The following is a 14,356-nucleotide window of genomic DNA, read 5'->3' as shown; positions in this document are numbered from 1 at the left end:
AATAGCATAGCATAGCATAGCATAGCAATAGCAATAGCATAGCAATAGCAATAGCAATAGCAATAGCAATAGCATAGGATAGAATAGAATAGAATAGACTAGACTAGAATAGAATAGGATAGAATAGGATAGAATAGAATAGCACTAGACCAGGTTGGAAGAGACCTTCGAGATGAACTAAACCATGGCACCAAGTGCCTCATCCAGGCTCTTCTTAAGCACCTCCAGTGGTGTTTAAGAGATGGTTTAAGAGTGGTAACACTTCATGTTCAGTTAATATAAATAATGCAGCTGAAGCAGTGTTTAGTTATGTGATTAATCTATATTCATCCAGCATTTTAACAGGAGAATCAGAGTATGTATCCTCTGGACACATACCCTTTCTACCAGGAACAGATTTCATAATCCTGCCTGTGCTCTTTATAGGTTTTCCAATGTTTCTTTTCCATATCCTTACACTATACAGAGTAGATACTAACTCTACTGATCTCAGTGTCCCAATTTTTACAAGTATTTCTAGAGGAGTCAAATAGTTTGTATTACTAATGTACTTCAATCTATCAGTAGCAGTCAGTCAGCTGTTCACAGAGAGTGGAAATAAAAGAGAAGCAGAAAGAATCAGCCAGGTGAAGGAAAGCTGCTAACAGAAAGGGAGCAAGGCCATGTATACAGAGTCATGAGACCATATCAGCATCTGATGACAAGGAATTCCTTTCCATGAACCAAATCCCTTCTCCTAGGGAAGAGCAGAAACTCATCTGAAACAGCCCATCACAGCAAAATTGACAAGGCAAGTGATTTAGTTCACGTGTTTTACCTCTCTGCAGCAAACAGGTAGCGAAGTTGTTTGCCTGAGTTTGATGAAATACAGTATAAGGAGCTGCAAAGTGTTTCTGGATTTTAATGTGATTGGTAAAAGAAGAGACTTGTTGGTCCTCAACTAATTCTAAACACTCATGAAAGTGTGTCAATGCAACACCACATGCAATAACAGAAGCAGAATTAGCTTAGCATATGCTAATTATTAAAATTGCATCACAGAATGTGTTAGGCACTTTGGTCCACATTCACACTTCCCCTCATCTCTCCTCGGACCTGCTGCTTAGTGTTTCCTATTGGCAAGGCACCTCTGAGGGCCAAGAGCCAGCCCCTGGGAACATTAAGCACAAAGATTTCATAAAATGTAGGTCAGACCAATCCATGCCTGAGTCAACAGCAGCACAAGGCAATTTGAGTGTACTACATTCATCGCCGTGCTGCTCGCAGGGATGGCGTGGGGTGGCTTATTATTCCTCCAGGTGGCTGGGATCTCTGACAGTTCAGTGTTTCCTCTCCCTCAAAGTTTTCACATGTTGCTAAAGCTGAGTAGGAAATAGTTTTGCCCAGTGAGATGGGAAAATTTCCAAAATCCTGTCAGGGCTAAAAGAGAAACATTCAGAAGTACTTGTTGTGTGTGTGCCTCTAAATGAATGAGAGACAGAGGAATCTCAGAGAGCACTCTAAAGGCTAAGATACTGAATTGGGAGGCAAAAAAAAAGGAAATCCCCTCCCCTCCCTCCACCCCCTCCAGGTTCAGATACTGTTTTGTCAGTTCATCGCCTGCCATATAAGCACTGTAAACGTCAAGCCTATGCTATATACCGGAGTTTCTCTTTACCACTCCTTGTTTGTGCAAATGGTCAAGTATTGATTGTAGTATGGATGTGAGTCTGGTCTGCCACACTCCCAAGAATGTTCCCTGTCCACTGATTTATAAAGTCAGACTCTTTGACTTTTTTATTGCTAGAAAGAAGAACAAATCCAGAAGGCGAGATGATAATCAATTCCAGGCTAGAGAGGAAGAAGTCTGGGAATGGGGCAGGTGGAAGGGTATAATAAACCCAATAAAGTGTGCAATACATCAGGATAACAAGATAAGAGGGTAGGGCTTTGTCTCCACTGTTCACCTGCACCAAGTCTTTGTCAAACACAGCCAGTAAAACCTCATGCAGTTACTCCTCTTCTTCCCTTCCAACCCAGTGCATAGAAGCAGACCCCCAAACCTAGGACTTCTACCTCCTGCAACACTAACAAGAGCTGTGTCTGCATAAGCAATACAGAGACAAAAGGAAAGAAAACAGTGGGGCTTATCAGTGGGAAAATGCTTACAGGACTATGTGTCCTATGAACAGAAAAAGACCTACCAAACAAGAAGTGATGTTCTTCTGGGGCTGCAGTATCCCACTGGAAAGTAGCACAATAACAGAGGAGAGGCCTGTACACACAGATTCTAAATTGCAGGTCCAAAATACCAAGATGTTAGCACCTCTCACACATACAAACTGACTAAAATCCCCTGAAATCTCCATGAGTTACTCAGAGAAGGTACAGTTTTAAGGCTTTTCCACTGGTTTCAGCACTCAGCTCAGTAAATAAGTAGGAAGAAAGCACACACATTAAAAAACAAACAGCAAACTACAAACAAGGGCTAAACCTTCATTTCTTGCACATCCAACTCTCCACAAAATCAGTGGGACTTAATATGCAGAGGACAAACTAAGAAATACAGTTTGGTTAGTGCTTGAGGTGTTTTAGAATAACAACAGACGAACAAAAACCTTAGTGCTCTCTTATAGAGACATTCTTTTCCACACATTAGGCTGTATCAAATTGTAGAGGGTTAGGTTCCTTCACCAGAAGACATATCACACTGTCTTGGTCTCACACTGTATAATAGATGCAAGTGCCTCATCTCTTTGGTGTAAAACAGAATCTCTCCTCTGCATGGAAGTGGGAAATTTATTAGCTCAAGATTTATGGTTGATGTCAGGTGTCTGAAACTCTTGGATAAAATAGAAGGGAGAGAATACTTAAAACACAACTGCCATCTTCTCCCTGATCTCCCCAAAACTGTTATGCGCAAAGAACAGCAGGTTTACAGTGATACCATTATCCAATCATTCTTCTTAATGACTGTAATTATACCATGTTATGTCTAAAGCAACTAACATTGGAACAACAGGACTGTTGTACAACACAATACCTCAACTGCCAAAACTGCAGTGAGCAGACAGGATGAAAACAGCAGGAAAATGAGTCAACGGCCATAACTGAAAAAGTGAGATAAAAAACCAGCCATGAAAAGAGCAGTTCTCAGAGGTAAACTGCAAGGGCAGGTGCTCAAGGTATCTGTCTGTTGCTTTATTGATGGACTGAGATCACCATTCTGCAGCCTCACTATGTTGCTGTAAATGGGTCCCAGTGCATTTGGACTGGCAAGCTGGGTATGAGAACAGCTCAGTAGTACTGACACGCATCATGTCCCCCTGAGAGAGACTTGGACTGGAGAAATCTCTGACAAGGAACTGAGATGGTAGAACAAACAGGCTGAAATGTTTGAGCAGGGGTCAGTCAGGATACAGAGCAGAGGCTGAATATTTAGGTAGTTGTATTGCCTTGCAGTGGCAGTGACAGATTTGCTACTGCAGTGGCTGGGATCTACACAGAACACAAGAATATGATGAATATCAACATGTTTGGTAGAAGTCATTTATAGTTTTCATTAGCTCTTAATGGCTGGAGAGGAACAGTCAAACAGCAAGAATGAGATCATTATATATGTATGCACAAAGTCCATGCAGTATGGTTGAAATAGTACCATCTGAGCACTGCATTTCATAACTTCAGCCATGAAACTATAGGACAGAACTAAATTAAACATGCATCACTGTATTCAGAGCTGGAACAGAAAACAGTCTTTTTAGTTCCAGGACTGAAAACAATGCCTCACTTTCTTCATCTCTTTTTCCAGTTATAGGGTGATTTATTTCTGCAATTAAAATGAACATTGAGTTTCTCCCTGCGCTTGTAAGCCTTTCATATGAGGAAATCACAAAACACCAAACCTTTCTTGATGTGAATGCTGAGACTAGAAGACAGAGGTCTTCTGCAGGGAAAATATTGTCATTGCCTCCCTCATTTAGAATAGAATAGAACAGAACAGAACAGAACAGAACAGAATAGAATAGAATAGAATAGAATAGAATAGAATAGAATAGAATAGAATAGAATAGAATAGACCAGGTTGGAAGAGGCCTTCAAGATCATCGTGTCCAACCCATCATCCAACACCACCCAATCAACTAAACCATGCAACCAAGCACCCTATCAAGTCTCCTCCTAAACACCTCTTCTTTATTCTCTTCTCTTTCACATCCATTAATTCCAGTCTTTAAACTGATGAACATCCACATTGTACAAGAGACCTTTTGGGAGAACTATATCGGCTTTCATAAGAACAACTGTTAGTTAGACTGTTTACTTGTGTCACTTAAACATGAATTCCAAAGTAATTGAAGTGCCAGGGTCACTGAAACCTTCAGGTTTGTATTTTGTTAAAGGTCTTCAACAGTTTACAACTTATGGAAGTGACAGAAATTATTAGGGAGCAAGACAGCTGTTTGCAGTGCTGAGAGAGAAGCTACTCATTTTAACTGAAAGTATATGATTCAAAAAATACTTATTTCAGCTCATAAGTACAAGAGGGTTTCACTAAAGTTACTCTTCTGTTTCATTATTGAAAACCATCACATAGCTGTAAAATAAGCTCTCCTCTTCTCACATGCTGGCTGTGATTTAGGGATTCCAATTCCTCTGGCCAGCAGGAGCAGGGAAGTCATTGTGCCCCTGTACTCAGCAGTGGTTAGGCCCCACCTTGAGTACTGTGTCCAGTTCTGGGACCCTCAATTTAAGAAGGACATTGAGACTCTTGAACGTGTCCAGAGAAGGGCAATGAAGCTGGGGAGAGGCCTTGAGCACAAGCCCTATGAGGAGAGGCTGAGGGAGCTGGGGTTGTTTAGCCTGGAGAAGAGGAGGCTCAGGGGAGACCTTATTGCTGTCTACAACTACCTGAAGGGAGGTTGGAGACAGGTGGGGGTTGGTCTCTTCTCCCAGGCAACCAGCACCAGAACAAGAGGACACAGTCATAAAGTGCACCAGGGGAAGTTTAGGCTTGAGGTGAGGAGAAAGTTCTTCACAGAAAGAGCTGTTTGCCATTGGAATGTGCTGCTCAGGGAGGTGGTGGAGTTGCTATCCCTGGAAGTGTTCAAGAGGGGATTTGACCTGGCACTTGAAGCCATGGTTTAGTTAGTCATGAGGTGTTGGGTGACAGGTTGGACTTGATGATCTTTGAGGTCTTTTCCAATCTTATTGATTCTGTGATTCTATGTCACTCCTGGTGTTGTGACATGCATCTCTCCATGTTACTATGATCTTTCTTTCAGCTCATCATCTCAATTTCAGGAGACTACAAAATAATTCTAAATTAAATTTCAACTGAATATTGCTATTTTTGGTGGGTTTTTTCCAAGTATCTGTTCACTAGGAAATCTGCTGAGATAAATGTGTCTTCCCACTGTGAATGCAGCTATTTCAGCATTTCACATGGAAAAAGCTTTGGATAAAGACTTTTTGCAAGAAGTTTTCATGGTCCCTTCTCCCCTGTGAACATCAGACCTGGCAAATACATGGCTGATTAAATTACAGAGGAGACATTACATTTGTCATTGCAATAATTATTCAAACTTATAAAAGCATGCCTAAATTTTGCCTTAGAGCCTGGATCACAGGATGTTCGGGGTTGGAAGGGACTTCTGAAGATCAAGACCAGCCCCTCTGCCAGAGCAGGACCATAGAATCTAGCACAGAATACACAGGAACACATCCAGATAGGTCTTGAAAGTCTCCAGAGAAGGAGATTCCACAACCTCCCTGGGTAGCCTGTTCCAGTGCTCTGTGACCCTCACAGTGAAGAAGCTCCTCCTCATGTTGAGGTGAAACCTCCTGTGTCTGTTCTATCCAGTCCTCCTTGTCCTATCTTAGGGTGCAAGTGAGCAGAGCCTGTCCCCTCCCTCTTGACCCCCAGCCTTCAGATATTTATAAACATTTATTAAATCCCCTCTCAGTCTTCTCTTCTCCACACTAATAAGCCCCAGGGCTCTTAGCCTCTCCTCACAGGGCAGTGCTCCAGTCCCTCAATCATCCAGGTAGCTCATGCTGGATATACCAACTGTTATTCTCAGCAGCTTCATTCAAAGGTGTGTGAACTAAGACAGATGTCCATATATTACACAGCTGGGGAGTAAACAATAATGTCACTGAACTAAGCATCACTGCATCTGACTCCAACATGAAACCTATCAAAAGCATCCTTTTAAATAAGGATAGCTCTGTATTCTGATTTGGCTGTCTCATCTTTCTTTGCCAAGAGGTTGATATTTTAGAGGTGTACAATTTTTTTGCTAGAGAAATACTGTGGGTTTAAAATAAACATAATTGGGAAAACACATATGTGCTTCCCTACATAGAGGAGTATTTCTCATACACAGCTATGCTGTTTTAGCTAATATGTGAAAAACAAGCAGGATGCATTAGCCCTTTAACGTGTAGGAGAAGCGCACTCCTGAAGCATTATTGAAAGAGAAGGAAGCTGATTATAAAAGTGGACAGACCACATAACTGAAAAAAATATGCAAATAAGAAAACCCTTGTGATGATGTTCAAACAGAGCTATGTGAGAAAGAGGTAGTGGGATTAATACTCCCACATGCTTCAAAACTTGTTATTTGGATATAGCCTTCTTTAGTCACTGAGGATCTATGATTTGCATTAATCCCTAGCTTAAAAGTGCATCGTGTTGAAACAATTGTATTAGTGAGTCAGAAACTCTACACTGCTCCTAACTGTTATGCAAATTTTCCTTTCTGATATGTATTTTTTGGGTTACTATCCAGAAAATACGATTTTCCTTCTGTGACATGATACAGAAACAACACAAGAAGAGCAAACAGAAGCAGGGAACCTGCCCAACTTTATTTGGAGCCAACTTCCTTCTGTATCTGAACTAGATTCTTCCTCCTTTTCTTTTTCCTCCTTTTCTGTATCCTTTCCTTTTAAAAAAAAAAAAAGCTGGAATTCTTCTGTAATGTGCTCTTTGTTGAGGGCTGGAATTGTTCTGTGATGTGCTCTCTGTTCAGAAAGTCGAAATTCAGGTAGAAATCAATGTTCCGTCACTTATTTACCAAAAGCTCACTTTAATTCTGGTTTGGGTCATTCAGGGCTTCCACAAAAGGCCAGTTTCAGGTAGGATTCACTTCCCATTTCATCTGCAATGAAGTATGATTTCCCACACAGACTTCTTTCACAGCTGGAGAAAAAGACCTGAATGGCTTCAAAGAGCAGCAGCTACCAGATCATAGAACTGTAGAATAATTCAGTTTAGAAATGACTGCTGGAGGTCTCTTGTCCAATCAACCTCTCTCTCAAAGTGATATCAACCACAGATCAGACTAGGTTAGTCTTGACTTTATTAGACACTTGAAATTTCCAAGGAAGAGATGGTAAAAATGCCCACTGTAGGGGAAGATCAGATTTGAGACCATCTAAGGAACCTGAACATGCACAAGTCCATGGGACCTGATGAAATGTATCAGGGAGGCCACTGACAGGTGAAGTTGTTAAGCCACTATCTATCATAAATGAGAAGCTGTGGCAGTTCAGCAAAGGTCTCACTCACTGCAGAGTTGGACCAGTGAGCTTTAAAGGTCCCTTCCAACACAAACCATTCTATTACTCCTTGAAACCTCTCTGGGCAACCTGTTCCAGTGATGGACAGCCCACATGGTGAAAAAGTTTTCCTTTAAGAAGCAGCTGGTAATTCTCATTTCAGTTCAAGTGTGTTGTCTCTCACCCTCATGTTACACAGCAAGGTGTAGAGCCTGTCCTGGATAACCTCCTCATAGATGCTGTCAGGCTGCTGTTAGGTCTCCCCGAAGCCATCACAAAATGATTAATTTTTTTCCCCAGCTGAAGGAGAGCAGTGCTCTCACTCTGTCTTCACAGTGCAAATGCTACAGCTTCCTGACTATACTGGTGGTCCTCTGTCAAGCTCACTTCAGTTGACAGATGTCTTACTTTAACTGGGGACGCAAAATTGGATGCAATACTCTAGATACCAGAAATCTTTCTCCTGAAGGAAAAAAAGAAAAGGGTGATTGTTTCTTTCCTGAAGGTCTCCCCTTGTTTCCCTCCTTTGAGCATGCTTGTGTACGCATACTGAATCACAGAATTATTGAGGCTAGAAAAGACCTCTGAGATCATCAAGCCCAGCCTATGACCACCAGCACACTGACTTGACCGTGTCACTACGTGCCACATCCAATCTTTCCTTAAACACCTCCAGGGATGGTGACTCCACCACTTCCCTGGGCAGACCATTGCAGTGCCTAATCAGCCTTTCTGTGAGGAAGTGCTTCCTAACATCCAACATAAACCTCCCCTGGTGCAGCTTCTTACCATCCCCTCTGGTCCTGTCACTAATTGCCTGGGAGAAGAGCCTGACCCCCACCTGACTATAACCTCCTTTTAGGTAGTTGTAGAGAGTGATAAGGTCCCCTCTAAGTCTCCTCTTCTCCAAGATGAACAACCCCAGCTCCCTGAGCCTTTCCTCATACAACTTTCCCTCCAGCCCCCTCACCAGTCTCCTCTGGACCTGCTCCAGCACCACAATATCCTTCCTGAAGTGAGGGGCCAAGAGCTGCACACAGTACTCAAGGTGAGGCCTCACCAGTGCTGAGTACAGGGGCAGAATTACATCCCTAGTCCTGATGGCCACACTACTCCTGACACAGGCCAAGATGCCATTGGCCTTCTGTGCCACCTGGGCACACTGCTGGCTCATGTTCAGCTGCACGTTAGGCATACAGACACACACACAGACATTCTGAACCTAAAAATCTCTTCCCTGATTTTGTACAATAAAAGGATATTTGACTTTTTTCTTTTTTCCCTTGCATTACATTAATGTTAGTGAAAGACAGATTAGTACAAAAAGGCACATTTTAATGTGATTGTTCACCCATGCATGCACTCAAAAATTGTGAATACATGCATACAGTCATTACTTCTATGATCAAACTCCTGAAGTGTGGTTGTGCACTAAGGCATGGCTTTTGGTGTCCCTTGTACACTTTAATGTTAACCTCTACTATCTGTGGTTTGTTCCCCCCACCCCCCCTCTTAGATCTGTTTCACCAAAGTTAAAGGATGATGGAGAAATCTCAGATAAAACAAGGAAATAAAGAAGAAAAGTAGGAGAAAATGCTTTTTCTAAAGCCAAGGAAGACCCAAGAGCAGAAGGAGGAGGGGGCACCCACCAAATGGAACCAAAATTCCCAAGCCACTGTCATGCTGGCACTGTGGAGATGACATAAAGTGGGAAAAGCTGATAAAGGCATAACAGAAAAGTAAGTGAAGAAAATGTTCATTATAAGTATTAATGTGCTTGATTGCAGCTCTACACTTCAGATGAGGATGGGAGCATGGGTGGAAGGCTCTGTTTTGTTCACTGGGGGGCTCTGGAGTCTGTAAGAGAAATAACTGCAGGGAAATGGAGTCTTGAACAACAGATTATCTCCTAACTTATTTGGATCAAAGCACCAAACTTCCACCTCTGTTCAAAACAGGCTGTCTGAAAAACACTCTCAGTGCTTACTTGAGATTACCATAGCAGGGCAAGCAGCAAAAGGAAGGAAAAAGACCCACTAGACATCTATACAAGCATTCCTTAGCCCGCTTCCACATACAAAAGAGAGAGTAAACTTTCACTCAGCTGGGATGGCCTGGGAAATGCACTCTTTGCTTTGTCATTCATGATCATTGTGGTCATCTCACCCTTGGCCTGATACAGCCTCCACAGCTTTATGCAAACGTGAGCTGGATTCTTTTCTTCACATGCCACTCACATAGCATGTGTTCAATGTGCTGCCTCACTACTGGATGACAGAGGCTGCAGATCCTCACGTAACATAAGGGAAACTTCAGAAGAACCCTCATAGTGATGCAAGAAATTTCTAGCCAAGGCAAAAGACAGGCCTGAGAACTCAAAACATTTCTACTTATGGATTTATAGGAGTCTTTTTTTTTTTTTTAACCTTTTACATCCCTCACCAGGTTCAACTACAGGTGACCTCTGGCTTTCCTAGCCATGTCTCTGTATGCAGAGACAATGTCTGTATCAGAGAGGTGGTGAAGTCTCTATCCATGGAGAGATTCAAACATACGTGGATGTGGTCCTGGGCAACTGGTCTAGGTGCCCCTACTTGAGCAGGGGTGTTGTACAAGATGTCACTGTCCCTGGAGGTGTTCAAAAAGGGATTGGATGTGGCACTTGAAGCCATGGTTTAGTTAGTCATGAGGTGTTGGGTGACAGGTTGGTCTCAATGATCTTTGAGGTCTCTTCTAACCTTATTGATTCTATGATCTGTGAGTCTGTGAGTCCAATTCAGAACACACTCAAAAAAACCTCTCCTCTAAGGACAGTGAAGCAGGACACAAAATGTTTCACTTTTGATGTTCTGAAGCAGTATGTAACTCGTGCAACTTAGTGGTGATACAATAGTCCTTGTCCCTAGGGATAATCAGGTGAACACTTCCACACCTTATGCCATCATCAAACTTACAGTGAAATTTTGCCTGTTCAAATTAAGGACTATAAGGTAACAACACTGTACATTTAGGTGGTGATTCTCACAAACCATTGTTGTTGACATTTCTGAGATATAAAGCATTTACCTAAGTAAACTGCAGCTCCTGCCTACCACTCATGTTAAATGTTGTATGTTGGTGCAAACTTGGTGTGCTGTGTCAAAAATACCCCTCAAAAGCCGACGAAAAATCTCTTGCAATGGGCAGAGACCAACACAAGCAAAGGCTGGATTTCTGAAATACCAATGCCAAAATTGCATTTCAGTTTTAAAGGTATTCCACAAAGCACATTTGTGTGAGTACTAAAGACACTATAGTAAATTCTTTCTACCTTGGTAAATCACGCCACAATTTGTGCACACTCCAAATGCTGACCAAATTCATTAAAAGCAATAAGCACAAATTGCTCGGGGTTGCTATTCACTATTAACAGGCTTTAAATAAATGCCTATGAGATTTAGGAACAAAAGTTGGTTTTGAAACTTCCCTCCAAGGTCTTAATAAACTTAATGAGAAGGGGAAACTCAAAAAACCTCCAGCAACCTGAATATTTTTCACTTCTAAATGCTGAAGCACTGAAAACATACACAGTTTTGTGACTGCAAATGCTTTTAGTCATAGCTAACTAGTCCTCTTTATTTCCAATGAACATAATATTCACACTACATTTATTATTTACCTCTGCAGCCCACATCCCTCATCACAGACATTCAGCCTTCAGATTCACAATTTTCTGCTGTGTTGATGCCAGTTCTCCTGCCTTTAACCTGCTGGCAGCTCTGTATATCCTCTCACACAGGAGGTCAGGATGAAATGAGAGCTGTAACCCAACATCACTCCATAAAACAACCTCACTCCTTCACCGGACCACACAGAGCTTTTCCTTAGGGACTAAAACCCACTGATCTATGCAAATGTTCAGTGCAGCCCACCAAAAATAACGAGAGAATGGCTATTTCTCTCATTCTACATACTGCTACAGCACCTAAGGAATTAAAACATGCATATATAAACATACATATTGTATTGGAGTTGAAAAAGAGAACTGTCTTTTAGAACAACAGTTTTTATCCTTTGGAAATCTATGTCAAGCTAGGTAGGTGCAAACAGCCAGGGAATAAACCAACATTTATGTCAATTGGTTCTTTTGTCCTCGTGGTTTTAAGAGAATGCATTGCCCTAACACACCTTTTATGAGAACCAATTGCCAGCAAATTTCCCCTTTGCCTTAGAAGAAAGTCATGGAAAATTTAGGCTATAAGAAAAAGATTTCAAAGAGATGGCTGCTGAGCAGCAGAGCAGAAATTCAGGCCTTGATTCATTGATGTACTCACAATTGCAACAAATACCTATTTGATAAGGCCATTTCCTCACTCACAGACACAGTATAGAAACTTTCCCCTGGGAGTCACTGATTTTATATTAGGATTAGTTATTGTACCTGTAATAAATACGCAGTGCCTGGATTTCTTCTTCTGATTTTTTGCACTGTTGAAGAGCAGCCTCCTTTTCTTGCTGCAAGGCTATCAGCTGTGCCTGTGAAACGATACACACAATCATAGAATCGTTTATTCAGAATACCCACACTGCTTGGAAAATGTTACAAACCTTTCCATGTTCATTTCAGCCAAGCTTTATTACAATGACATATATGAAGTGACACACTTTTGTAACCTTGCCCATGTAATTCTTATGCAAAACCCTTTCTTGTTCTAGCGTTGCAGTTGTTTCTATTTCCCCCCTCGCCCCAGCAGAATGATGTTTTGAATGGCTTCCCTCACTGATATGGCAAACTTTTTGAATGGCTAAGGTTAGTTGTCTTCAGTTCAGCCAAATGTTTATCATCAAATGCATTTCATATTGATAGAATGTTTCTAGAGTGCAAGACTGTTGACCAGCTGACAGAGAGGGAAGCAAGGCACTCAGCCACAAACTATTGATGTGTGACTCTCATCTGCACATGGACCTCTGGTTGTAAAGCATGGCTCCTGTGGTGGGATCTACTGGTTGATGTCACTGGCAGCAGATACTGGATAATCTGCATTCTGAGTGGCAGCAGGTGATGAGCCACAGGGGCTGCTGAGCCCAGCACCACTGGCTCACTCTGCGATCTGGGTGCATTCTCACCCAGGATCTGGCTGTAGCGGAGTGCAGGAATCCCTCAGCAATCTCCCACCTGTGAACCCTTCCGGATGTTCCCCCTCCTGTTGTTTATTCACACTGTGCTGTGAAGGGCTTGTGACTCAGTCATTATGGAGATTGCAGCATGTAGCTTGTAAGTCAGGAAGGTAGCCAGCCCCAACCCGGCCTTACGGTTAAAGACGAGGAAGGAGAAGAAAGCACTTATGTATATTTAATATGGCTCTACAGCTTAATCACCATTAATTTTAAATGTCCAGTTTCCAGAGCACTGCAGGACTCCCTTGAGGGCCAAGGTACCATATAAATTACCCTAAAATCAGCAGATGATTAATTGTTGTAACAACAAATAAGGCTGGGTCTGCATGGCAATTCTTTGACACGTGAGCCTGAGCATTGGGCTGCTTTCCAATGTTTTTAATTCATGGTGTAAGTAGTTAATTGTACAAACTGTGGAGCCCCAAACGAAGAGGCACATGTGTGAGAAACGCTGACTGCAAATTCTGCCAACTTTTCAGGACAGCAAAGTGGAAAAGTTTCTTGGTAAATTAAAGACCTGTTACAAGAGCTACAAACACATGAGGGAAAATGCAAAGAGTTCAGCCGCCAGCAAACTCACTGTACAGCCATGAACAACTCTGTCTGTATGCCTCAAAAATCTTTCCCCTGAAACAGGACTCCCACTTGCTTCTGTTTCCTGTTTGTCTGTTAAGACTGCAAGTCTTCAAGGCAGGTGTTTTACTGTTTACTGTCAACTCCCAGTCATCTATGGGCAATTTATTCTGCTGGTTGATTAATCACGTCCTGGATACCTGGCTGACTCCTGGTGAATTTTATTAAACACTGCAGCGCACAAATGTAGCTACACAACCAGTTCCTGCACTGTGCTTTTCAGTATGTCATGTTGCACTCAGGGTTTTGCATTGCCTGGGTACAGAACCTGCTGCTGTAATTGCTCCTGTAAGAAACGTTCATAAAATGTTAACAGGAAATTCCCTGCAGAATAAAAACAAACCTTCTTGCTCTATGGAGGGTTCCTTCAGCTTTAAAAGCAGAAAGTGTTAATGTTTAACCTCTGAGTGACATCAGTTTAGAGTTTCTGACACTGAAAACAATGTACTGGATGCTGGCAAGCCCTAACTCCTGTTAGCAAGAGGTTAAAATCCTCCGCAGGTGAGCCTCTGGCCCAGTGTTGCTTGCCGCCTTGCAAGCAGAGCTCACAGAACACAAGGATGTTAGCCAAACCAAGCTATTTTCTGTAATTACACTGTTCTGTAGGTGAAACAACATTCTTAAAAATGGGAAAACACACTTGAATCAAAGTAGGTGGTTTGTTCTAGAGGCCAATAATTAACATCCTTGCCAATTTTCAGTGTACTGTGAAGTGTGATTGAAATGGTAGACTGGAAGGAAATGTTTGCAGCCGACACACCTACTCACGGAGAGATTAACGGCTAGTCTCTTTGGAGGACTATCATAAAAATACACCTAATGTTTCATTTGCTTTTCAGGACAAAAGTCAGAAGGCAGCAGAGACTGAGGACTCTTATTTATGTCAGTTTTTCAGCAGAGAAACTGAACTGATTTTCCTGGGTTTGTATCTGGGCTTGCATCACCAAAACTAGCAGCAAAAATCAGGTGTTTTGGATTAAAAAAAACAAACCCCGAACCCACCAAGAAAAAGAGCTACAAAAAC

General features: G+C 42.1%; 1 protein-coding gene across 4 annotated transcripts in view; it reads right to left on the bottom strand.

The window, feature by feature from the left end:
• Window positions 1-14,356, bottom strand: part of MIPOL1 (mirror-image polydactyly 1) — a 224,678-nt gene that overhangs the window by 48,177 nt on the left and 162,145 nt on the right. For all 4 annotated transcript variants that reach the window (XM_068165582.1, XM_068165581.1, XM_068165584.1 and 1 more), the window contains one exon: window positions 11,963-12,057. In XM_068165582.1, coding sequence (XP_068021683.1) covers window positions 11,963-12,057 — 95 coding nt within the window. The remainder of the gene's footprint in view (window positions 1-11,962; window positions 12,058-14,356) is intronic.

The sequence above is a fragment of the Melanerpes formicivorus genome, unplaced genomic scaffold, assembly GCF_026170545.1.
Source record: "Melanerpes formicivorus ecotype bairdi unplaced genomic scaffold, bMelFor1.0.p_v2 SCAF_90, whole genome shotgun sequence".
NCBI classification, from domain to species: domain Eukaryota; kingdom Metazoa; phylum Chordata; class Aves; order Piciformes; family Picidae; genus Melanerpes; species Melanerpes formicivorus.
Note: the sequence above shows the minus strand (reverse complement) of the source record. Positions and strands in the feature narration are given on the sequence as shown.